Genomic DNA, 26,957 nt, shown 5'->3' with positions numbered 1-26,957 from the left:
AAAGGCCAGGAGGAGGAAGCGGAGCAAGGCACCGTCAGGTAGACGTGGGGGAGGAAGACGGAAGGAACATCACCGGCATATGCAAAATCAAAAAAATAACAGAAAAAGAGGATCGTGCGTCGTATGCCAATCAAAGGGCTTGGGAATCGTTCGGTAGTTTTACCAAAAAAAATTGGTTTGCCAATTACATTTCTCGTAAATTTAAACATGACGCTTTCCATACTTGGCTACTATAGTAGCTAAGCATAACTAGCCTGTGACAATATCCAAGAAACTATGGAGGCCGTACGAAAGGTCACACATCTCCTGTACTTGCCCTTATCTGGTCACGAGGAACAGGAAAGTAGGCTAAATCTCGGTGTAAGCAAGTAATTAATTGTGGGCCAAGCAAGATTAACCTAGCAATCATAACCTGAACTTCCAGCCAATAGTTTTATTAGCAAGTCAAAATTTCTTACAACAATACGAATAACTCAAACTCTTCATTGTCTACAAGCCTTGCTTTAGGTTCTACTAGCAACACAAATCTGCAGACATCACATTCATATACCTGTCTCTCTCCCCCACTTTTATGGCCATCTATAATATGTCATCGTACGATACTGTGCTTACTGGACCAAAACCTCGTTTTCTACTGGAGTTGGGAGGAAACAGAGACTACCTCTAGCATCAGCTCACTAGTTGCTGGTTACCGTAGAAAGGGTAGGCTCCATAAGCCGCAGCATACACGTTTGCGTGAGGAACTGGCGACGCGTAGCCATATCCACCGTAGAAAGGCGTGCCATAGTACATGCCATTCCGCCGATGCCCAGAATCACCCCTAGACTGCAAAAACATTAAGATTTTTGTGAGACCAAGTAACAATTGCAAGAAATAAAATCCTTTTTCCAAAACACTTGGTAGGTATAATCATCCACTCTTAAGAATATTCAACTGATAATGGGTAAGCCTGTCAGAGTATAAAACTGATGGTAAATTAAAAGCTGGCTGAGGACCCATACAAAACAGCTCATAGAGGTTTTAGGAAGGCTAGCTACGCGACATGGAGGGGATACATGTTGCCAGACAATTGCACACCATGAAAAAAGGACTCACATATCAACATGTTCAAAGAATCAATAGACGATATCACAACCTCTTTGATCTTGTTTCGTGGAAATAATGGCAATCTTGCATGTGTGTTCACTGTTTCTGAACAAACTCGCGATCGGAGTTTAGCAGAACACAACAATCAACGAAACCAAATGAGAAAATGCATGCCCAAAACCCTACATCAATTGATTCGTCCAATTTCCAACTTCCAAGGGTAACTTGGGTAACACAGTTAAATGCTTAAGCTATAATTCTAAATTTGTATTAACTACTAGACCTGTCTAGGCAGGCATCCTCTTGAGCTTTTCAAAGAAGAATAAACATATTTTCACTGAAGCTAGAGCCCTTCTCGATTTTCTACAGTTATGGATTGTAGAGGAGCCGAAGCCCATAAGCTCGAGCTGAAGAGCAGCCAAACAGGTCATGATGTCTCTACATAAAGACTGTACAGATAATTGTGTTGTTGTCCAATGAATTTATGTAGTCAGAATTACACAGTTCGACACTAGAATATGCAAGGAACGGACTGATAGAAATATCGCGTCTGGAGAAGTATAGGACCCAAAGTCGTAGAGCTAACTACATAGGTGAGCATAATGGAACCGTTCGGTTCACCACTCAAGAGAACAGACTCCAACCATTACCACGGGTCAATGCTATGGTTGCCAGATATGCATGGTGGTAATGTCGGCCCATGTGCCTCCCACCCATTACTGTAGCGTGTGTGAGGGCATGTGGCATATACAGCCGTTGCCGTGTGTGTGTAGGGGCATCTGTGTAATACTGTATCAAACTGAATCTTCCCAACTCAGGACCTCTTACTTCATCTTCCTCCACAAGTTTCCCCAATTCCTCTCCACGGTGGCCGATTCATTTCTCCAATTTGTCCCCTAAATTACTAGCAAAAGGTCTCCTTTGGACCCAACAACGCATGGAAGTTCAGGGAGATAAACACAAGTCTAAAAAAGTGTTTCTAGTGGGCAACCAAGGTGTTTCTGGAACTTCAGTCATATATGCATGAGCCGGTTTCTTGCTGCAGTAGTCACAAACTTTGATTCAAATATTTTGGGCTTCCAAAGTGTTGGAAAAGGTGGGAGAAGTGGCATACCAGCTCAAAATCCAGCAAATACCATCCTGTTGTCCATGTCTCCTTCCCCAAACCTGCAAAACCACCTGAAGACATCGAACCGGCTTCTAAATCTCTACAGTATGATCAATCTTTGGTGAGTTCACCCAAACCTGCCCAAGTTCTCCAAACTCGGCTTGTCAAAGTTGGAGGCCATAACCGCAAGCAGTACAAGATTGCATGGAGTGGTCTTCCTACATCCATGGCTACCTCAGAGTGGGCAAGCGTGCTATCGGAGTTACCTTCAGCTTGAGGTCAAGATCTCTTTTAAGGAAGGGGGACTGCTACGGCTGCTATATCTACATGGGTGGTATTACAGCCTAGTTGCCTCCAGCCCATTACTGTAGCATGTGCGAGGCCCTATAGCATCTATAGCTGCTGCCATGTGTGCGTAGGGTATCAATGAATTATATTGAATCTTCCAACTTGAGACCTCTTGCTTCATATTCCTCCCCAAGTTTCCCCGGTTCCTCTCTGCATCACCTCACATGACGTAAGGGAGTGCTACTGGTATGTAGTAAATAAAGTGAGACCACTTAGAGGACTAGTGGATAGGGACAATACGACACTACAATGCATAGTACAAACAACATGCTTTCAAGAATGCAAGTAGATAGTTCACCAATATCCAAAAAACATTAGTCATGCATGCAGGTATTGTGCTACATCAAAGGGGGGTAACTAGATCACACCACATGCGTTGTTGCAGGAATTGGCTGCAATATATTTCAATTGAGATTTGGTTGCATGGAACATGCACTTGGATTAATAATTTGAGAGCTGATACTGAAATGATTTATTGTATAGTTATAAAATATTCGCTGAATGTAAATAGCATAATAGAACGGAAAGCCTTTTCCGCATGCACAGTCGATGTTGAGGTGGGCTTTTTCTCATGCATGGTTGCAAGTTCAGGTGGCATGCGTGCATGTTGAGAAAAATAAATTAGTGGGGATCGCCTATAAGTTATATAGGATATAGTTAGTCTCCCTCCGGCTGCTTGAAGTGCCCTTCAACCCAAGTGGCGTAACAGCATCATGACTACACCCGCATGAAGAGAAGGGGCGGACTAACTATTCATAGTTAGCCATACTTCCTACCTAGTGACCACAATGGATTGTATCCACTTCTATAGAGATAGAGAACCTAATATTTGTGGTTGGCGGATGTGTTTCTTCTGCTCCAATAATGACTATGCATACCCTTCACACATGGCCATTTTATATGACACAAGGAAAGAAGGCATTGCTACCTCTATTTGTAAATAGATAGCATTCCTAGAAGGTGTGCAATCAAACTTTCCTATGTTTGATTCATTACATATAATAATATACTAATATTGGCCACATGAATATAATTTTTTTATATTTCTTCATGAGAACCCACTTGTGGTTGGGTTGTTAGGAGGGTGTGGTCGGACCCCCTTACCCACAGGGATCAAACCCTAGGTTCATATCTCATTTAGGAGGAATATTCCCCCAATGGGAGGCAACATTCCCACCGAATCTTGAATCTCCACAACTCCAACCATCCATCAGTAGACTTTGTGAGTGTGTCTGTGTGTTGTGTGGTGGTGGTGTGCGTGTTGCACCTATATTGTACTAGCTGTTCTCAACAAAATCATGAGATTTTTCATGGACTTCTTTTCATAATATAGTAATTACATTTTTATACTAAGATGCATACAAGAAATTCATGAGCAAAGTTGCATGTTAGAGACCGAGACACATCAAACCCAACATCTATTTATGAATGTGACTACTACGTATGGTTATTTAGTGTTACTTTTGGTCGTGTTGCTTGACCTGGCCTAAAGCCAAATAATTAAGATAAAACTGGATTGCATTATAATTAGATAACTTAGACTGAATGATATCCTTTAGCACCCATTGAGATCCTCAAGGAACAAACACACAAGGAGATTTACTCGAACCACAATCTCACTAGCCACATGGGCATGGCTAGAGCTAGGCCATGATACCACCCAAGCCCAAGGTTACAGGACATAGACTACAGCTTATCATATGTTCACAAAAGCTTGTTATCTCAAGCAGCATAGCATGCATAGAGAAAATTACCATGGCCAAATGTCAAACACTATTACTTTCCTTTAAAAATGAGCAAAAAAGTGAGAAATAACACCCAAAAGAAACTACTTTCCAATTGAGTTGTGTAGAACACATGCAATGATACAAATGCAAGTACAAAAAATTTGCCAACCATAAACAGCATGTAGAAAATATCTATTTTATGATTTAGACTTATAGATTGTATCCTACACTGGTGTAATAAATGCAAATTTCCTTCCGAGCATATAAGCCTTGGTTGCGGGAGTTAATGTACAACCCCACAACTTGCAATTCAAGTTCTCATTGACGCAAATGTGGGTTCCTATATATATTGTAGGGGTCCCCCTTGCAGTTATCTTGAAAAAAATCCATTGTCCAATGTGCATGCAGATTTACAGTGCGTTAAACACAAATTTCGGTTGTCCATGCAGATTTACAACTGTGCATTAATCCAACATTGAAGAAGACGGTCACAGAAAGTTGACGATATGTTAATCTAGCGAGATAAATTAAAATATATAATAACAGTCTAGAATAATTCAAACCTGTTTGCTTGCTGGACTGCGGCCCCAAGAAAGACGAACTGCCTGCTTCCCGATTGTTGATCCACTCAACCCTTGTAATGCTTCTTCCGCATCAGCTCTACCAACACGAAGTATTCATTTTCACAATTTCAAATATTCCAACAAGAACCAATAAATATTTAAGCATCCAACAATTTCTCGTAAGGATCTATAGGAACATCTTGGTAAAATACCTGTTGACAAATTGAACAAAACCGCATTGTTTCCCAACAGGAATTTTGACAGAAGCAACATCACCATATTTCGCAAATGCTTTCCTTAGTTCATCTTCACTAACGTTGGGGTCAAGCCCGCCAACATATACCTACAACAATAACTGATATGATACTGCGCCCATTTTACACATAAGAATCTTGGAAGATTTATTTTTAGAGAAAGAGATTGTCCACTAGGAAACAAGCACATACTGTCCTGTTAGTCGAGTCACCATCTGATTGTGTTGGTGGAGAGGTGCCAGAATCACCTGCAAATACAATAATCATAGAAAATAAAAAATATGTCAAGGCAAGTAAGTCATAAACTGATACTTAGGTTCAGCAAAGGCACTAGTCAGCCAGCAGCTTAGCTGGCAGACCAACGCCTACCGCTATTTAGACGGGCCTAGGTGACTGCCTTGGCAGGATAATAGTCTAGGTGGGAGACAGGAGAGTGTTGGCTAAGTAAAAAATCAAACCTACAATACTTTTGCATATGAGAACTATATAAGTATGATACTGTGATACTAATGTCCCACCCACCCACAAAGCTCCATATATCTGAGGTTGGTGTTCGAATATAAGCACTCATGATGAAAATGAGTCCAGACTAAACATGCCATAAAACGTTACTGATTATTTGGAAATTTCAGAAATTACAGAAGGATAGGTCAGGCACATGATACCAAACATGTTATTCAAAACAACTGTGAAGTGATGGAAATACCTGAAGTTCTTCTAGGAGTTGCAGGTCCAATGCGAATTGGCCGAGTGGAGCAATACACACCATTCATTTCAGTCATAGCATGAGTTCTATCAATATCATCTCCAAACCTAACAAATCCATAGCCCCTAGAACGGCCCGTGTTTGCATCAATAATAACTTTAGCTCCTTTCACAGAACGATATTTGTTAGCAAAAAGTTCCATCAACATGTCATCAGTAACATCAATAGCTAGATCACCAACAAAAATTGAGTGATCAGAAGCAAGTTCAGAGCGTTTTTCTCCAACACTATATGATGCCCAATTTAACTTAAAAGCTCGGTCAGTATTAGGCATTACATGACCAGCAAAATTCTGAAGTGCTTTCTCTGCTGATGCATGGGAACAGAACTCTACAAAACCATAACCCTCAGAAACTCCGGAATGTCTATTGCGGATAACTTTAATCGTCACCACCTACAGAACAGATAGGTTGCAGAGAATGACAATTAGCAACACATGTGAAACATGCTAATTTAACAGAGAAGCGATGCTTCATAACATGTTCTTTTCACTTGTGAAATTCAAGAAAAAAACACTTATGTTTTTAAGTTTCTATTACTACCTCCAATCCATATTAATTGACGCTTAAGTTGTACTAAAGTAATACTCCCTCTGTACCGAAATAGTTGTCGCTGGAGTAGCTTTGACGCTTAAGTTGTACTAAAGTAATCCAGCGACAACTATTTCGGTACAGAGGGAGTATATAGCTGTAGGGCCTTTCCCGCTTGTTTTTGTTTCAGAAAAGGGTAAGTATTACCGCATCCACTGCCATTTCTTCCGACAATGAACTGTTCCACAGAAAGCATGGCCAATAATTTAAAGGTTTCAGAGTTACAATAAATGAGAGCTAATGGTCCTGGCAAGTGCAAACACGTGTGCGCAAAGGAGAGTTATAAAAAAATGTGAGATCAGCATCTACGAGAAAGCTGGTTACTGTTTCTGGTATAGCCCTCCCAGTCTTCAATCACATATCCCTAACAAATCGTAATGTGTTCCATCTTTCCTCCAAACTACCCGAGTGTAAACTCCAAACTTGACGCCTTTACCCTCTTACTAACAAAAATTATACAGAAACTCGCACTTGACTTCGAATTATGCAACAATTCGCCACCAATATGACTAATTTTATTGTCTGTTGCACACTTGCACGACTACTGCATGGAATGGCCTCAAAGTTTGCGCCTTTAGCAACTATTGAACCAACAGTACGAAAAGAAAATACAGCGTTGTAATTACCATGCAATTTTTAACCACAAAAATAGTTGGCTATCTCGATTGCAACACAATATTGACAAAGCAGCGAATTGATAAAGGACAAACATAACAGGATTTGAGAGATCCGGCACGGATAAGGCTGGATCGGATAAGCGAGCTCGGGAAGACCTAACCTCGCCGCTGTGGCCGAAGCAGCTGTGGAGATAGTTCTCGTCCATCCAGTACTGGAGGTCGCCGACCCAGATCGTCCGGTTCTCGTCACCTCCGTTCCCGCCGGATCCAGCCGATGGCGGAGGCGGCGTCACCGATGCCTGCGGCGCGAAATGCTTCACATACTGCGGTGTGGGAGGGGGCGGCGCGGCCACCATAGGCGGCGGCGGCGGCGGGTAAGGAAGTACCACCCACCGCGGCTGCGGCATGTGGTGGTGAGGGTGCGGGTGCCCGTGACCGTGCGGTACTTGTGGGCCATGGGCATGGGGATGTGGGTGCGGCGCAGCTGCCACCGGAGCATCGGTTGTCGCGGCCGCCATCTGCATCGCCGACGCCACCGCTGTGAGGAGCAGGAGAAGAGAGAGGCTCGCGAGGAAGTGGAGGCGGAAAGGGAGGGACCTCGTTGCTGAGGGTGAGGCTACACCTATATAGGGCGTTAGGAACGGATCCGGGCCGTCAGATCTGGGATTTCGCTGGTGGCTGTGGCCGTCTGATGTGCTGTTGCGAGTGACTGACGCGTGGGACCAGTGTGAGTTTGCGGTTTTAGGGAAGGGAGTTGCGCAATACTGCTACTTCCGTGGGATTCGATGGTTGGGAATGTGCGGCTCAAGTTTTGCCATATTTCGGCAAACAACTTAACACCGCCTTTGAATGTCTTCATTGAAGCCATGGAAATTAAGGCCCTGTTTGATTCATAAGTCCTGAGACTTTTATTAGTCCCAACTTATAAGTCTTAAGTTGTCTCTATCTATTTGGTTCCTGGGACTTATAAGTCTTTATAAGACCATATTACAACTATAAGTCTCTATAAGTCCCTCCTTAAGAGTCTTATTTCATAAGTCCCTAATGCCACTTTAAGTCCCTATAAGTCCCTCCTGTTTGGTTTAGATGGGACTTATAGGGATCTTTTTAAGTCCCTAGACCAATAAGTCTCTGGAAACAAACACCCTCTGAATTAGTATTTCAGTGGCAGCAATGCGTAGAGGCAATTTAGTCCGTTTTGGCTCCCACGTAAAACTCCCTCCCACAATTCGGAGGCCTGCCGCTCCGAATTCGACCAAAATCACTTGCTCCCGCAAAACATACCATTTCACCCTCGCGACCACGAACAGAAGGAAAAAAGAAAAGGAAGAGAAGACAGTGTAGAAAGGTATTAGATGCAACTCAATTGTATTCATTGGAGCCGGTAACAATATATATAGGAGATGTCTTGCTGACAATCCAACTAACCGTACCATATCTCTAGGAGTCAATCTATACAAGGCTAGATATCATAGAAAGATCAATTGGAGATAGATACAGATATGTCATGTTCAGCACCCCCTCCCTATAGTCGAAGCGTCAGCGTCAGTGATGCAAAGACTGGAACGGAACTCCTGGAATGCAATGGTCGGCACCCCCTAATTTTACTTGGAGCTATATTTTTATTTGTCACATATCATGAGTTTTGCTTGGAGCGTCTAATGCTTGTGATCCACGTTGGTATTCCCTCGAAGAGGAGAGGATGATGCAGCACATCAGAAGTAAGTATCATCCCTTAGTTATGAAACCAATGTTATCAGCCCAGTAGAAGAGTCAAGCAACATTATGTAAACAACACCTGCACACAAACAACAAAAACTTGCAACCCAACGCGTAAGAGGTGTTGTCAATCCCTCAACGGTATTGAGATGGATTAAATTGTATAGGTTTTGATAAATAGATCTAACAAAATATAAAATAAAATAAAATAATTGTAGCAAGGTATTTTTAGATTTAATATGATAGGAAATGGACCCGGGAGCCATAGTTTTCATTAGAAGCTTCTCTCGAGAAAATAGCATACGATGGGTAAACAAATTACTGTTGGACAATTAATAGACAAGTGAACAATCATGATGATATCCAAGGCAATAATCATGTATATAAGCATTACGTCCGAGATTAGTAGACCGACTCCTGCCTGCATCTACTGCTATTACTCCACACATCAACGGCTATCCAGCATGCATCTAGTGTATTAAGTTGACGGAAAAACAGAGTAATGCGATAAGAACGATAACATGATGTAGACAAGATAAACTCACGTATGAATAAAACCCATCTTGTTACCCCTAATAGCAATGATACATGCGTGTCATGTCTCTTTCTGTTACTGAGATTGAGCATCGCAAGATCGAACCCATAATAAAGCACATTTTTCCATGGAAAGAAAAATCAATCTAGTTGACTAAACCAAACCAAAAATTTGGAGAAGAAATACGAGGCTATAAGAATCATGCATAAAAGAGTTCGACAAATACTCAAATAATATTCATGGATAGAACTAACCATAAACTCACAATTCATCGGATCCCAACAAACACACCACAAAAAAGAATTACATCAAATAGATATCCAAGAATATCGAGGAGAACATTGTATTGAAGATCAAAAAGAGAGAAGAAGCCATCTAGCTATTAACTATGGGCTCGTAGGTCTGTGGTAAACTACTCACGCATCATCGGAGGGGCAACAAAAATGATGAAGAACCCCTCAGTGATCGTTGCCCCCTCCAATAGAGTGCCAAAAAAGGCCTCTAGATTGGATCTCATGGTTCTGGAACTTGCGGCGGCGGAAAAAGTATTTCGTCAACTCCCCTAGGGTTTTGGGGATTTTAGAGTATTTATAGAGGCAGAGGTAGCCGTGGGCCCCACTACACACCAGGGCACGTCGGAGGCCCCTTCTGCACCATGGTGCCTAGTAGGCCCAACGAGCGTCCTCTCGTGCCCTCCAGAAACTTCATGGGTGCCTTCCTGCCAGAAAAAAATCTCCAAAAAATTTCGTGGCATTTGGACTTCGTTTGGTATTGATATTCTGCAAAGTAAAAAACAAGCAAAAAACAACAATTGACATTGGGCACTATGTCAATAGGTTAGTCCCAAAAATGATATAAATTTACTAGTAAATGAATATAAAACATCCAAGATTGATAATATAACAGCATGGAACAATAAAAAATTATAGATACATTGGAGACGTATCAGCATCTCCAAACTTAATTCTTGCTCGTCCTTGAGTAGGTAAATGATAAAAACAGAATTTTTGACGTGGAATGCTGCCTAACATGTTCATCACATATTCTTTTCTTTTATAGCAAGGACATTTAGACTTTTAGACTATTCAAAACAATAGGTCTATAATTGACATAAGTACATTAATACTCAAGCATATCAATAAGCAATGATGACCCACAAGTATAGCGGATCAATTGTAGTCCTTTTGATAAGTACGAGTGTCGAACCCAACGAGGAGCAGAAGGAAATGACAAGCGGTTTTCGGCAAGGTATTTTCTGCATGCACTAGAATTATCGGGAACAGATAGTTTTGTGATAAGATAATTCGTAACGGATAAAAAGTAAAAAATATAGCAAAGGTGCAGCAATGTGGCCCAAGACTTTTTATAGCGAAGGATAAGCCTAGACGAACTCTTATATAAAGCAAAGTGCTCCGAGGACACATGGGAATTAGTGTCAAGTTAGTTTTTATCATGCTTATATGATTCGCATTCGTTACAATGGTACAACGACATGCTATACAAACGGTTTTAAACCCCTTTCTGCGACGGCATTTGGAACCATCGCCAAGTGAGTGTGGGCGATAGGGGGGTCCTTCCCACATGACCCAGAAATCATCGGGGATAGACCCTCCTGGCACACAAAATGAGCTCGTGTGCGATCTGGCGGGTCATGGAAACCCAATTATTTTCGTTCGTATGTACATCTCACATGGTGAATCCCAGAAAATCATTTCTATTCATATGTATATCACACACAATTTTTTATGTGGAAACGTTTGTGCAAGGTGGCCTAACGCAAACAGTTCTCTGCTGAAAGCCGTGTGTGATTGTTAGTTGATTGAACACGCCTACTTTCTAGAAACTATGCAGGTTGTTTGAGTTCTTCGCCCATGGTGTTGTCTGAGTAACCGTCTGCAATAGAAACCCCCAATAAGCAGGTAATTATCCTGCTATTGATAATCCATGTACTAATCAAATTGATATTTCTTGTAAAACACACCAGATATTTCATATCCGTATAACAACAACCAAGATTTCATAATGGAATTACATCAGATAGCTTCGGCACTCAGTTACGCCATTACACAACAGCACCAAGTTTCACATGCAATATCAAAAACCTTTGGAAAGTAGCATCATACACGGTAAATAGACAGATGAATCTCATCTGGGAAACTATAGAAGCGGAAGGCAAATATTGAGTCTCATCTTCTATTAATTTTCAAAGTTTTAAATGATTTTTGGAATTAACAAAATTAAATTAAATAGATAAAAGCCATTACTGTGTCAGCATGACATCAGCATGATGTCATCAGTCAACAGTCTGTTTGGTTAGTCAAACTAGCATGTGGGTCCCGGTTGTCATTGAATACCACTAATTAACAGTTTAATTAGTTAATAAGTTAATTAGGTTAATTAACAAGATTAGTTAAGCTAATTAATTAATTAATTATAATTATTATTATTTTAATTCTTTTTTTAAACCCTTTTATTTCCGTTTTTAGGGGTTGGGCCCCACATGTAAGTGGCATAGGGGCTAGCGGGCACGCGGGTGTAGCGATTGCGGGCACGTGCGGGCGAGGCCGCGGCAAGGGACGGCGCCAGCGCGGCTGGTGGGTGGTGGCCGGCGAGGCGGGAGCGCCGACAGGCACGCGCACGAGAGGCAGTGCTGCAGGGGGCAGCGGCGAGCGGCAGCTTGGGCGGAGCAGGTCCGCAGTAAGGGTCGGGCGGCGGCGGCCATGGGCGCGTGCGGGGGCGAGGGTGCGGTGGTGGCCGGAGCGGGGGAAGGCCGTGGTTGCGGCGGACCGACGCCGCGGGCGGCGAGCAGCGGGACAGGGGCGGAGGCGGACACAGCGAGCGGGAAGGCGCCGGCAGCGACAATAGAAGCCTCGGCGGGGTGAGGCCACGGTGGACAGGGTCGCGCGTGTGCGCGCACGGCGTCGCGGGCGCGCACGGGAGGGCAGCAGGGCGAGGCGAGGCTAGCCGGACGCATCTGTGGGGCGCGGCGGTCGGGCGTCGGGCGGGACGCGACCACACACTCGTTCGGGAGGCCACGTGCGGCGAGCAGGCAATGGCGACGCGGGGCGCGCAGGCCAAGGCAGAGGAGCGGGAAGGCGGGAGAGGGGAGCGTGCTCACGAGGCCCTGTAGAGGTGCTAAAGTGAGCCTGGGGAGGCGTTGGAGCTCGGGATGGCGGTGGTCGACGGCAGGGACGGCGACGGTGCAGTGAGCTGGCGGCGTTCGGGGAGGCACGACGCTAGATCGGGACGAGGCAGTGGCGTCCAAGGCATCGTGACAAGGAGGGCTTCGGGAGGAGGCCGAGGCTTCCAGCGAGGTGGCACCGGCGAAAGGGCGGCAGCGAGGGCACCGGGGAGGTGGCTCCGAGGACGGGATCGGGCTCGATCCCGATCTAACCGAGAGGAGGGGAGAGAGAGGAAGACGTGGGGAGTGGGACGATCCGTCTAGATATTTTTGGTGTGTGGGGGGTAAGGGAGAGGGAGAAGTGGGCCGTCCAGGTGGTCTGGTGGTCCAGGTGGGCCACGGCCCAGTGGGGAAGGGAGCCTTTTGTTTTTCTTTGTTTTGTTTTATTGATTTTTCTTTTTATGTAATTAAGTTAGCTATTGTTTCGTATTAATTTGAGTGACCAAATGAATTTAGTCAATCATGAAATCTGACACACAATTCAAGAACAACATTGCGGTGTTGCATAAAAAGTTTTAGAGCCAACAAAATTGTTCAAGCATTTTTAGAAATTGAATAGGTCAATTAATATGTTGTTGGGCCACTTTATATTGTCCTAGGGATTAAAGGGAGAGCCAAATGATGTTGGTTGCCACATGATAATTAGCTAGTGAATATTTGCAACCCAATGAACATTTTGCTTTGACATTTGAAAACTTTAAAGTTTGACTTGATTTTTAAAATAGAATTTGAACGGGGTTTGAATCAACGCGATTTATCAACAGTAACTATGATGACATGGCATCATTAGCAGGGAATTATTGTAGCTTAATTATCCGGGCGTCACAGACCCAAGCCTGAAACCGAGTGCTTCTACTGCAAAAGAAATGACCACTAGAAGCGGAACTGCCCAAATACTTGGCGGATAAGAAGGATGGCAAAGTGAACAAAAGTATATATATGATATACATGTTATTGATGTGTACTTTACTAGTATTCATAGTAGCCCCTGAGTATTTGATACTGGTTCAATTGCTATGATTAGTAACTCGAAACAGGAGTTACAAAATGAACAAATACTAGTTGAGGGCGAGGTGACGATGTGTGTTGGAAATGATTCCAAAGGTTGATAATATCACCATCGCACACTCCCTTTACCTTCGGGATTAGTGTTGAACCTAAAATAAATGTTATTTGGTGTTTGCGTTGAGCATAATATGATTGGATCATGTTTATTGTAATACAATTATTCATTTAAGTCCAAGAATAATTGCTATTCTGTTTACATGAATAAAACCTTCTGTGGTCATACACCTAAGGTGAATGGTTTATTGAATCTCGATCGTAGTGATACACATATTCATGATATTGATGCCAAAATATGCAAAGTTGATAATGATAGTGCAAAATACTAGTGGCACTGCCGTTTAGGTCATATTGGTGTAAAGCACGTGAAAGAAACTCCATGTTGATAGGCTTTTGGAATCACTTGATTATGAATCACTTGATGCTTGCGAACCATGCCTCATGGGCAAGATGACTAAGAATCCATTCTCTAGAACAATGGAGAGAGCAACAGACTTATTAGAAATAATACATACTGATGTATGCGATCCAATGAGTGTTGAGGATCGCGGCGGGTATCGTTTCTGACCTTCATAGATGATTTGAGCATATATGAGTATATATACTCAATGAAACACAAGTCTAAAACGTTTGAAAAGTTCAAAGAATTTTAGAGTGGAGTGGAGAATCATCATAACAAGAAAATAAAGTTTCTATGATTTGATCACGGAGACGAAATATTTGAGTTATGAGTTTGGCCTTCAATTGAAACAATGTCGAATAATTTCGCAACTCACACCACCTAGAACACCACAGCGTAATGGTGTGTTCGAACGTCATAACCGTACTTTATTAGATATGGTGCAATCTATGATGTCTCTTACCGATTTACCACTAGTGTTTTGGGGTTATGCATTAGAGACAATTGCATTCACGTTAAATAGGGCACCGTCTAAAAATCCATTGAGATGACACCGTATGAACCGTGGTTTAGCAAGAAACCTAAGCTGTCGTTTCTTAAAGTTTGGGGTTGCGATGCTTATGTGAAAAAGTTTCAGCCTGATAAGCTCAAACCCAAATCAGAGAAGTGCGTCTTCATAGGATACCCAAAAGAAACTGTTGGGTACACCTTCTATCACAAATCCGAAGGCAAGATCTTTGTTGTTAAGAGTGGATCCTTTCTAGAGAAGGAGTTTCTCTCGAAATAAGTGAGTAGGAGGAAGGTAGAACTTGATGAGGTAATTGTACCTTCTCCTTAACTGGAATGTAGTTCATCACAGAAATCAGTTCCAGTGATGCCTACACCAATTAGTGGAAAGTTAATGATGATGATCATGAAACTTCAGATCAAGTTACTACCGAACCTCGTAGGTCAACCAGAGTACATTCCGCACCAGAGTGGTACGGTAATCCTGTTCTAGAAGTCATGTTACTAGACCATGACGAACTTACGAACTATGAGGAAGCGATGATGAGCCCAGGTTCCGCGAAATGGCTTAAGGCCGTGAAATCTGAGATGGGATCCATGTATGAGAACAAAGTATGGACTTTGATTGACTTTCCCGATGATCGGTGAGCCATTCAGAATAAATGGATCTTCAAGAGGAAGACGGACGCTGATAGTAGTGTTACTATCTACAAAGCTCGAATTGTTGCAAAAGGTCTTCGACAAGTTCAAGGTGTTGACTACGATGAGATTTTCTCACTCGTATCGATGCTTAAAAGTCTGTCTGAATCATGTTAGCAGTTGCCGCATTTTATGAAATCTGGCAAATGGATATCAAAACTACATTCCTTAATGGATTTATAAAGGAAGAGTTGTATATGATGCAACCAGAAGGTTTTGTAAACCCTAAAGATACTAACAAAGTGTGCAAGCTCCAGCGATCCATCTATGGACTGGTGCAAGCATCTCGGAGTTGGAATATACGCTTTGATGAGTTGATCAAAGCATATAGTTTTATACAGACTTGTGGTGAAGCCTGTATTTACAAGAAAGTGAGTGGGAGCACTACAGCCTTTCTGATAAGTATATGTGAATGACATATTGTTGATCAGAAATGATGTAGAATTTTCTGGAAAGCATAAAGGGGTGTTTGAAAGTAGTTTTTCAAAGAAAGACCTCGGTAAAGCTGCTTACATATTGAGCATCAAGATCAATAGATATAGATCAATACGCTTGATAAGTTTTTTCAATGAGTACATACCTTGACAAGATTTTGAAGGAGTTCAAAATGGATCGGTCAAATAAGGAGTTCTTGCCTGTGTTGCAAGGTGTGAAGTTGAGTAAAGACTCAAAACCCGACCACGGCAGAAAATAGAAAGAGAATGAAAAGTCATTCCCTATGCCTCAGTCATAGGTTCTATAAAGTATGCTATGTTGTGTATCACACCTATTGTATACCTTAGCATGATTTTGGCAAAGGAGTACAATAGTGATCTAGGAGTAGATCACTGGACAACAGTCAAAATTATCCTTAGAGGACTAAGGAAATATTTCTCGGTTATGGAGGTGATAAAAGAGTTCGTCGTAAAGAGTTACGTCGATGCAAGCTTTTGACACCGATCTAGATGACTCCAAGTCTCGATCTAGATACATATTGAAAGTGGGAGAAATTAGCTAGAGTAGCTCCGTGCAGAGTATTGTGGACATAGAAATTTGCAAAATACATATGGATCTGATTGTTGCAAATCCATAGACTAAACTTCTCTCACAAGCAAAACATGATCACTCTTTGTGTGTTAATCACATAGTGATGTGAACTAGATTATTGACTCTAGTAAACCCTTTGGGTATTAGTCACATGAATATGTAAAGTAATCACATAAAGATGTGAACTATTGGTGTGAAATCACATGACGATGTGAACTAGATTATTGACTCTAGGGCAAGTGAGAGACTGGAGGAAATATGCCCTAGAGGTAATAATAAAGTTGTTATTTATATTTCCTTATATCATGATAAATGTTTATTATTCGTGATAGAATTGTATTAACCGAAAACTTAGTACATGTGTGAATACATAGACAAACAAAGTGTCCCTAGTATGCCTCTACTTGACTAGCTCGTTAATCAAAGATGGTTAAGTTTCCTAGCCATAGACATGTGTTGTCATTTGATAAACGGGATCACATCATTAGAGAATGATGTGATGGACAAGACCCATCCGTTAGCTTAGCACTATGATCGTTTAGTTTATTGCTATTGCTTTCTTCATAACTTATACATGTTCCTCATACTATGAGATTATGCAACTCCCAAATACCGGAGGAACACCTTGTGTGCTATCAAACATCACAACGTAACTGGATGATTATAAAGATGCTCTACAGGTGTCTCCGGTGGTGTTTGTTGAGTTGGCATAGATCGAGATTAGGATTTGTCACTCCGTGTATATGAGAGGTATCTCTGGGCCCTCTCGGTAATGCACATCACTATGAGACTTGCAAGCAATGTGACTAATGAGTTGGCCACGGGATGATGCATTACGGAACGAGTAAAGAGACTTGCCGGTAACGAGATTGAACTAGGTATGATGATACCGACGATCGAATCTCGGGCAAGTAACATACCGATGACAAAGGGAACAACGTATGTTATGCGGTTTGACCAATAAAGATCTTCTTAGAATATGTAGGAACCAATATGAGCATCCAGGTTCTGCTATTGGTTATTGATCGGAGATGTGTCTTGATCATGTCTACATAGTTCTCGAACCCGTACGGTCCGCACGCTTAATGTTCGATGACGATTTGTATTATGAATTATGTGATTTGATGTACCAAAGTTTGTTCGGAGTCCCGAATGAGATCATGGACATGACGAGGAGTCTCCAAATGGTCGAGAGGTAAAGATTCATATATTTGAAGGTTGCATTTGGACATCAGAATGGTTCCGAGTGGTTCGGCATTTTTCCGGAGTACCGGGAGGTTACCGGAACCCCCGGAAGAAGTTATGGGCTGATGTCTACTACACAACTTTCTTCTTGTAGACGTTGTTGGGCCTCCAAGTGCAGAGGTTTGTAGGACATCAGCAAATTTCCCTCAAGTGGATGACCTAAGGTTTATCAATCCGTGGGAGGCGTAGGATGAAGATGGTCTCTCTCAAACAACCCTGCAACCAAATAACCAAGAGTCTCTTGTGTCCCCGACACACCCAATACAATGGTAAATTGTATAGGTGCACTAGTTCGGAGAAGAGATGGTGATACAAGTGCAATATGGATGGTAGATATAGGTTTTTGTAATATGAAAATATAAAAACAGCAAGGTAGCAAGTGGTAAAAGTGAGCGTAAACGGTATTGCAATGCTAGGAAACAAGGCCTAGGGTTCATACTTTCACTAGTGCAAGTTCTCTCAACAATAATAACATAATTGTATCATATAAATATCCCTCAACATGCAACAAAGAGTCACTCCAAAGTCACTAATAGCGGAGAACAAACAAAGAGATTATTGTAGTGTACGAAACCACCTCAAAGTTATCCTTTCTGATCAATCTATTCAAGAGTCCGTAGTAAAATAACACGAAGCTATTCTTTTCATTCGATCTATCATAGAGTTTGTACTAGAATAACACCTTAAGACACAAATCAACCAAAACCCTAATATCACCTAGATACTCCAATGTCACCTCAAGTATCCGCGGGAATGATTATACGATATCCATCACACAAACTCAGATTCATCTATTCAACCAACACAAAGAACTTCAAAGAGTGCCCGAAAGCTTCTACCGGAGAGTCAAGATGAAAACGTGTGCCAACCCCTATGCATAAGTTCACGAGGTCACGGAACTCGCAAGTTGATCACCAAAACATACATCAAGTAGATCACTTGATATCCCATCACCACAGATAAGCACATGCAAGACATACATCAAGTGTTCTCAAATCCTTAAAGACTCAATCCGATAAGATAACTTCAAAGGGAAAAATCAATCCATTAAAAGAGAGTAGAGGGGGGGACATCATAAGATCCAACTATAATAGCAAAGCTCGTGATACATCAAGATCGTGCGATATCTAGAACACGAGAGAGAGAGAGAGAGAGAGAGATCAAACACATAGCTACTGGTACATACCCTCAGCCCTGAGGGTGAACTACTCCCTCCTCGTCATGGAGAGCGCCATGATGATGAAGATGACCACCGGAGAGGGATCCCCCTCCAGCAGGGTGCCGGAACGGGTCTAGATTGGTTTTCGGTGGCTACAGAGGCTTGCAGCGGCGGAACTCCAGTCTAGGTTATTTTCTGGAGGTTTCAGTATTTATAGGAATTTTTGGCACCGGGAACAAGTCAGGGAGGTGCCCGAGTCGTCCACAAGGGTAGAGGGTGCGCCCTACCCCCTGGGCTCGCCCTCCTATCTCATGGATGGCTCGGGACTCTTCTGGCCCAACTATTTTACTCCGGGGGCTTCTTTTGGTCCAAAAAAAATCATAAAATTATAGATATCAAAATAATATAAAATAGCATATAAATGCATATAAAGCATCCTAGATGGCTAATATAATAGCATGGAACAATAAAAATTATAGATACGTTGGAGACGTATTAAGCATCCCCAAGCTTAATTCCTGCTCGTCCTCGAGCAGGTAAATGATAAAAACAGAATTTTTGATGTGGAATGCTACCTAACATATTTATCAATGTAATCTTCTTTTTTGTGGCAAGAATATTCAGATCCATAAGATTCAAGACAAGAGTTTAATATTGACATAAAAATAATAATACTTCAAGCATACTAACCAAGCAATTATGTCTTCTCAAAATAACATGGCCAAAGAAAGCTTATCCCTACAAAATCATATAGTTTGGCTATGCTTCATTTTCGTCACAAAAAAATGATCTCATCATGCACAACCCTGATGACAAGCCAAGCAATTGTTTCATACTTTAGTAATCTCAAACTCTTTTCAACTTTCATGCAATACATGAGCGTGAGCCATGGACATAGCACTATGGGTGGAATAGAATATAATGATGGGGGTTGTGTGCAGAAGAGAAAAAAGGAGAAAGTCTCACATTGACGCGACTAATCAACGGGCTATGGAGATGCCCATCAATTGATGTCAATGCGAGGAGTAGGGATTGCCATGCAACGGATGCACTAGAGCTATAAAATGTATGAAAGTTCATCAAAAGAAACTAAGTGGGTGTGCATCCAACTTGCTTGCTCACGAAGACCTAGGGCATTTGAGGAAGCCCATTGTTGGAATATACAAGCCAAGTTCTATAATGAAAAATTCCCACTAGTATATGAAAGTGACAAAATAAGAGACTCTCTATCATAAAGATTATGGTTCTAATTTGAAGCACAAGTGTGGGAAAAGGATAGTAGCATTGTCCCTTTTTATTTATTTTCTCTCTCTTTTTTGGCCCTTCTCTTTTTTTTATTTGTGACAATGCTCGATTAATGATGATCATCGCACTTCTATTTATTTACAACTCAATGATTACAACTCGATACTAGAACAAAATATGACTCTATATGAATGCCTCCGGCGGTGTACCGGGAAATCAAGAGTGACATGTATGATAAATTATGCATGGTGGCTTTGCCACAAATACGATATCAACTACATGATCATGCAAGGCAATATGACAATGATGAAGCGTGTCATAATAAACGTAACGGGGGAAAGTTGCATGACAATATATCTCGGAATGGCTATGGAAATGCCATAATAGGTAGGTATGGTGGCTGTTTTGAGGAAGATATAAGGAGGTTTATGTGTGGCAGAGCATATCATATCACGGGGTTTGGATGCACCGGCGAAGTTTGCACCAACTCTCGAGGTGAGAAAGGGAAATGCACGGTACCGAAGAGGCTAACAATGATGGAAGGCTGAGAGTGCGTATAATCCATGGACTCAACATTAGTCATAAAGAACTCACATACTTATTGCAAAAATCTACAAGTCATCAAAAACCAAGCACTACGCGCATGCTCCTAGGGGGATAGATTGGTAGGAAAAGACCATCGCTCGTCCCCGACCTCCACTCATAAGGAAGGCAATCAAAGAAACACCTCATGCTTCAAATTTGTCACACAACGGTTACCACACATGCATGCTACGGGACTTGCAAACCTCAACAAAAGTATTTCTCAAATTCACAATTACTCAACTAGCACGAATCTAATATTACCATCTTCATATCTCAAAAAAAATTATTAAGTATCAAACTTCTCATAGTATTCAATGCACCTATATGAAAGTTTTTATTATACCCATCTTGGATGCCCATCATATTAGGACTAAATTCATAACCAAAGCAAATTACCATGCTGTTGTAAAAGACTCTCAAAATAATATAAGTGAAGTATGAGAGATCAATAATTTATATAAAATAAAACCACCACCATGCTCTAAAAAGATATAAGTGAAGCACTAGAGCAAACGACAAACTACTCCGAAAGATATAAGTGAAGATCAATGAGTAGTTGAATAATTATGTAACTATGTGAAGACTCTCTAAAATTTAAGAATTTAAGATCTTGGGATATTATTCAAACAGCAAGAAAAACAAAACAAAATAAAATGATGCTCCAGGCAAAACACATATCATGTGGTGAATAAAAATATAGCTCCAAGTAAAGTTACCGATAGACGAAGACGAAAGAGGGGATGCCATCCGGGGCATCCCCAAGCTTAGGCTCTTGGTTGTCCTTGAATGGTACCTTGTGGTGCCTTGGGCATCCCCAAGCTTAGGCTCTTTCCACTCCTTATTCCATAGTCCATCTAATATTTACCCAAAACTTGAAAACTTCACAACAGAAAATCTCATGAGCTCCGTTAGTATAAGAAAATAAATCACCACTTTTTGGTACTGTTATGAACTCATTATAAATTTATATTGGTGTAATATCTACTGTATCCCAACTTCTCTATGGTTCATACCCTCCGATACTACTCATAGATTCATCAAAATAAGTAAACAACACATAGAAAACAGAATCTGTCAAAAACAGAACAGTCTGTAGTAATTTGTATCATTCGAATACTTATGTCACTCCAAAAATTATGAAATAAATTGGTGGCCCTGAGGAATTTGTCTATTAATCCTCTGCAAAAAGAATGAACCTAAACGCACTCTCCAGTAAAAAATGGCAGCTAATCTCGTGAGCGCAAAAGTTTCTGTTTTCTTACAGCAAGATCGCAAAGACTTCACCCAAGTCTTCTCAAAGGTTCTACTTGGCACAAACACTAATTAAAACATAAAACCACATCTAAACAGAGTCTAAATGAATTATTTATTACTAAACAGGAGCAAAAAGTAAATAACAAAAATAAAATTGGGTTGCCTCCCAACAAGCGCTATCGTTTAACGCCCCTACCTAGGCATGATGATTTCAATGATGCTCACATAAAAGATAAGAATTGAAACATAAAGAGAGCATCATGAAGAATATGACTAGCACATTTAAGTCTAACCCACTTCCTATTCATAGGGATTTCGTGAGCAAACAACTTATGGGAACAATAATCAACTAGCATAGGAAAGCAAATCAAGCATTTTCAAAACTTTAAGCACATAGAGAGGAAACTTGGTATTATTGCAATTCCTACAAGCATATATTCTTTCCTCATAATAATTTTCAGTAGCATAATGAATGAATTCAACGATATAACTATCACATAAAGCATTCTTTTCATGAGCCACAAGCATAGAATTTTTATTACTCTCCACATAAGCAAATTTCTTCTCATGAATAGTAGTGGGAGCAAACTCAAAAAAATAACTATCATGTGAAGCATAATCCAATTGAAAGTTAAAATCATGATGACAAGTTTCATGGCTATCATTATTCTTTATAGCATACAAGTCATCACAATGATCATCATAAATAGGGGGCATGCTCTCATCATAATAAATTTGCTCATCAAAACTTGGGGGACAAAAAATATCATCTTCATGAAACATAGCATCCCCAAGCTTGTGGCTTTGAATATCATTAGCATCATGGGTATTCAAAGAATTCATACTAACAACATTGCAATCATGCTCATCATCCAAAGGTTTAGTGCCAAACATTTTAATACATTCTTCTTCTAACAATTTGGCACAATTATTGGAATCCTTATTTTCATGAAAGACATTAAAAAGATGAAGCATATGAGGCAACCTTAATTCCATTTTTTTGTAGTTTTCTTTTATAAACTAAACTAGTGATAAAACAAGAAACTAAAAGATTGGATTGCAAGATCTAAAGATATACCTTCAAGCTCTAACCTCCCTGACAATGGCGTTAGAAAAGAGCTTGATGTCTGCTACACAACCTTTTTCTTATAGACGCTGTTGGGCCTCTAAGTGCAGAGGTTTGTAGGACAGCAACAAATTCCCCTCAAGTGGATGACCTAAGGTTTATCAATCCTTTGGAGGCGTAGGATGAAGATGGTCTCTCTCAAACAACCCTACAACCAGATAACAAAGAGTCTCTTGTGTCCCTAACACACCGAATACAATGGTAAATTGTATAGGTGCACTAGTTCGGCGAAGAGATGGTGATACAAGTGCAATATGGATGGTGGATATAGATTTTTGTAATCTGAAAATATAAAAACAGCAAGGTAGCAAGTGGTAAAAGTGAGCGTAAACGGTATTGCAATGCTAGGAAACAAGGCCTAGGGTTCATACTTTCACTAGTGCAAGTTCTCTCAACAATAATAACATAATTGGATCATATAAATATCCCTCAACATGCAACAAAGAGTCACTCCGAAGTCACTAATAGTGGAGAACAAACAAAGAGATTATTGTAGGATACGAAACCACCTCAAAGTTATCCTTTCTGATCGATCTATTCAAGAGTCCGTAGTAAAATAACATGAAGCTATTCTTTTCGTTCGATCTATCATAGAGTTCGTACTAGAATAACACCTTAAGACACAAATCAACCAAAACCCTAATGTCACCTACATACTCCAATGTCACCTCAAGTATCCGCGGGAATGATTATACGATATGCATCACACAATCTTCGATTCATCTATTCAACCAACACAAAGAACTTCAAAGAGTGCCCCAAAGTTTCTACCGGAGAGTCAAGACGAAAATGTGTGCCAACCCCTATGCATAAGTTCACGAGGTCACGGAACTCGCAAGTTGATCACCAAAACATACATCAAGTAGATCACGTGATATCCCATTGTCACCATAGATAAGCACATGCAAGACATACATCAAGTGTTCTCAAATCCTTAAAGACTCAATCCGATAAGATAACTTCAAAGGGAAAACTCAATCCATTACAAGAGAGTAGAGGGGGGCATCATAAGATCCAACTATAGTAGCAAAGCTCACGATACATCAAGAACATGCAATATCAAGAACACGAGAGAGAGAGAGAGAGAGAGAGAGAGATCAAACACATAGCTATTGGTACATACCCTTAGCTCCGAGGGTGAACTACTCCCTCCTTGTCATGGAGAGCGCCAAGATGATGAAGATGCCCACCGGAGAGGGATCCCCCCCTCCGACAGGGTGCCGGAACAAGTCTAGATTGGTTTTCGGTGGCTACAGAGGCTTGCGGCGGCAGAACTCCCGATCTAGGTTATTTTTTGGAGGTCAGTATTTATAGGAATTTTTGGCGTCGGGAACAAGTCAGGGAGGTGCCCGAGTCGTCCGCGAGGGTGGAGGGCGCGCCCTACCCCCTAGGCTCGCCCTCCTATGTCGTGGACGGCTCGGGACTCTTCTAGCCCAACTATTTTACTCCGGGGCTTCTTTTGGTCCAAAAAAACCATCAAAAATTGGCACGTCAATTGGACTCCGTTTGGCATTCCTTTTCTATAAAACTCAAAAACAAGGAAACAACAGAAGCTGGCACTGGGCTCTAGGTTAATAGGTTAGTCCCAAAAATCATATAAAATAGCATATAAAACATCCTAGATGGATAATATAATAGCATGGAACAATCAAAAATTATAGATACTTGGAGACGTATGATGGGCCTTATGGGCCATAAGAGGGAAGCACACCAACCCACAAGGGGCTGGTGCGCCCCCCCTAGGCAGGAGGCCGATTAGGACTAGGAGAAGGGGGCCGACCCCCCTTTCCTTCTCCTTATCCCTTCCCCCTTTCCTACTCCGTGTGGGAGGTGGAATCCTACTAGGACTAGGGAGTCCTAGTAGGACTCCACACCTTGGCGCGCCCCCTAGGGCCGGCTGACTCTCCCTCTCCCTCCTTTATATACGAAGACAAGGGGCACCCCAAAGACATAAGTTGATCTTTTAGCCGTGTGCGGTGCCCCCTCCATAATTACACACCTCGGCCATATTGCTGTAGTGCTTAGGCGAAGCCCTGCGTCGGTAACTTCATCATCACTGTCACCACGCCGTCGTGCTGACAGAACTCTCCCTCAGCCTCAACTGGATCAAGAGTTCGAGGGACATCATCGATCTGAACGTGTGCTGATCACGGAGGTACCGTGCGTTCGGTACTTGGATCGGTTGGATCACGAAGACGTTCGACTACATCAACCGCGTTACTAAATGCTTCCGCTTTCAGTCTACGAGGGTACGTGGACACACTCTCCCCTCTCTTTACTATGCATCTCCTAGATAGATCTTGCGTGACCGTAGGTAAATTTTTTGAAGTACTGCGTTCCCCAACATAGAATGATTCCTGCAACTGCATGATAATGTGCTATTAGCCAAAGGACCATGCTTGAACAAACCTCGATGGTAAACCGCAGTGTCTCCCATTGTTTCCCTGCAACAAACATAAGGAAGATCTTGATCAGGTTAACTGAGAGTTGCCATACTATCAATAGAATATGTATTGAGTACAACCAAATTCTATTGGTGTCACATGCATAACAATACAAAATTGTACCCACAAGAAATAAAAATCAAATTGTAGAACTGAACCAAACAGTTAAATGGACAACATACCAAATGAACCAAAATAGTTAACTGAGCATGACATTGCAGAATAGAAACATGTACTGGAAGATAAGACAGCTAACAAAACAAAGAATGTTTGAGAACAGTACTATGAAATGTAGCAATTGTTGGACCAAAGTGTTAACTGAACATTACATTTAAGAGGACCAAACTATTAACCGAGCATCAGATTGCATATTAACATTACAAAGGACAAATCACTAGAAGGCACTCGCGGTGGCCTGGAGAAAACAACACGAACTGTATTTTAAAGTAGACAACTGTGTGGTGCTACCTCTTGAGCACTGCGTTGGTTTTCCCCGAAGAGGAAGGGATGATGCAGCAAGGTAGCGTAAGTATTTCCCTCAGTTTTTGAGAACCAAGGTATCAATCCAGTAGGAGGCTACGCGCGAGTCCCTCGTACCTGCACAAAACAAATAAATCCTCGCAACCAACGCGAATAGGGGTTGTCAATCCCTACACGGCCACTTACGAGAGTGAGATCTGATACATATGATAAGATAATTTTTTTGGTATTTTAGTGATAAAGATGCAAGGTAAAATAAAGGCAAAGTAAAAAAGGAAAGGAAATAACTCAGTAGTAGGGGATTAATATGATAAAGATAGACCCGGGGGCCATAGGTTTCACTAGTGGCTTCTCTCGAGAGCATAAGTATTCTACGGTGGGTGAACAAATTACTGTTGAGCAATTGACAGAATTGAGCATAGTTATGAGAATATCTAGGTATGATCATGTATATAGGCATCACGTCCGAAACAAGTAGACAGACTCCTGCCTGTATCTACTACTATTACTCCACACATCGACCACTATCCAGCATGCATCTAGAGTATTAAGTTCAAGAGAACAGAGTAACGCTTTAAGCAAGATGACATGATGTAGAGGGATAAACTCATGCAATATGATATAAACCCCATCTTGTTATCCTCGATGGCAACAATACAATACGTGCCTTGCTGCCCCTACTGTCACTGGGAAAGGACACCGCAAGATTGAACCCAAAGCTAAGCACTTCTCCTATTGCAAGAAAGATCAATCTAGTAGGCTAAACCAAACTGATAATTCGAAGAGACTTGCAAAGATAACCAATCATACATAAAAGAATTCAGAGAAGATTCAAATATTATTCATAGATAAACTTGATCATAAACCCACAATTCATCGGTCTCAACAAACACACCGCAAAAAGAAGATTACATCGAATAGTTCTCCACAAGAGAGGGGCATAACATTGTATTGAGATCCAAGAAGAGAGAAGAACCCATCTAGCTAATAACTATGGACCCATAGGTCTGAGGTAAACTACTCACACTTCATCGAAGAGGCTATGGTGTTGATGTAGAAGCCCTCCGTGATCGATGCCCCCTCCGGCGAAGCTCCGGAACAGGCCCCAAGATGGGATCTCGTGGATACAAAAAGTTGCGGCGGTGGAATTAGGTTTTTGGCTCCGTATCTGATCGTTTGGGGGTACATAGGTATATATAGGAGGAAGGAGTATGTCAGTGGAGCAACA

General features: G+C 41.6%; 1 protein-coding gene across 2 annotated transcripts; it reads right to left on the bottom strand.

Annotated features, from left to right (window-relative positions):
* Positions 1 to 408: 408 nt before the first annotated feature.
* On the bottom strand, positions 409 to 7,670 carry LOC119316913 (polyadenylate-binding protein RBP47-like). Of its 2 annotated transcripts, XM_037591304.1 has the most exons (7): positions 7,221 to 7,670; positions 5,793 to 6,246; positions 5,279 to 5,334; positions 5,045 to 5,175; positions 4,833 to 4,929; positions 2,201 to 2,253; positions 409 to 825 (listed from the first exon to the last, which is right to left on the bottom strand). In XM_037591304.1, the coding sequence occupies exons 1-7, from the start codon at positions 7,581 to 7,583 to the stop codon at positions 678 to 680; spliced, it is 1,302 nt and encodes a 433-aa protein (XP_037447201.1). In that variant the 5' UTR covers positions 7,584 to 7,670; the 3' UTR covers positions 409 to 677. The 2 variants fall into 2 exon arrangements, with proteins under 2 accessions (XP_037447201.1, XP_037447203.1); XM_037591306.1 differs by lacking the exon at positions 2,201 to 2,253 and having other exon boundaries at positions 7,221 to 7,669.
* Between the last annotated feature and the right edge of the window lie 19,287 nt (positions 7,671 to 26,957).

This window comes from Triticum dicoccoides, chromosome 6A (assembly GCF_002162155.2).
Source record: "Triticum dicoccoides isolate Atlit2015 ecotype Zavitan chromosome 6A, WEW_v2.0, whole genome shotgun sequence".
Classification (NCBI taxonomy): domain Eukaryota; kingdom Viridiplantae; phylum Streptophyta; class Magnoliopsida; order Poales; family Poaceae; genus Triticum; species Triticum dicoccoides.
Note: the sequence above shows the minus strand (reverse complement) of the source record. Positions and strands in the feature narration are given on the sequence as shown.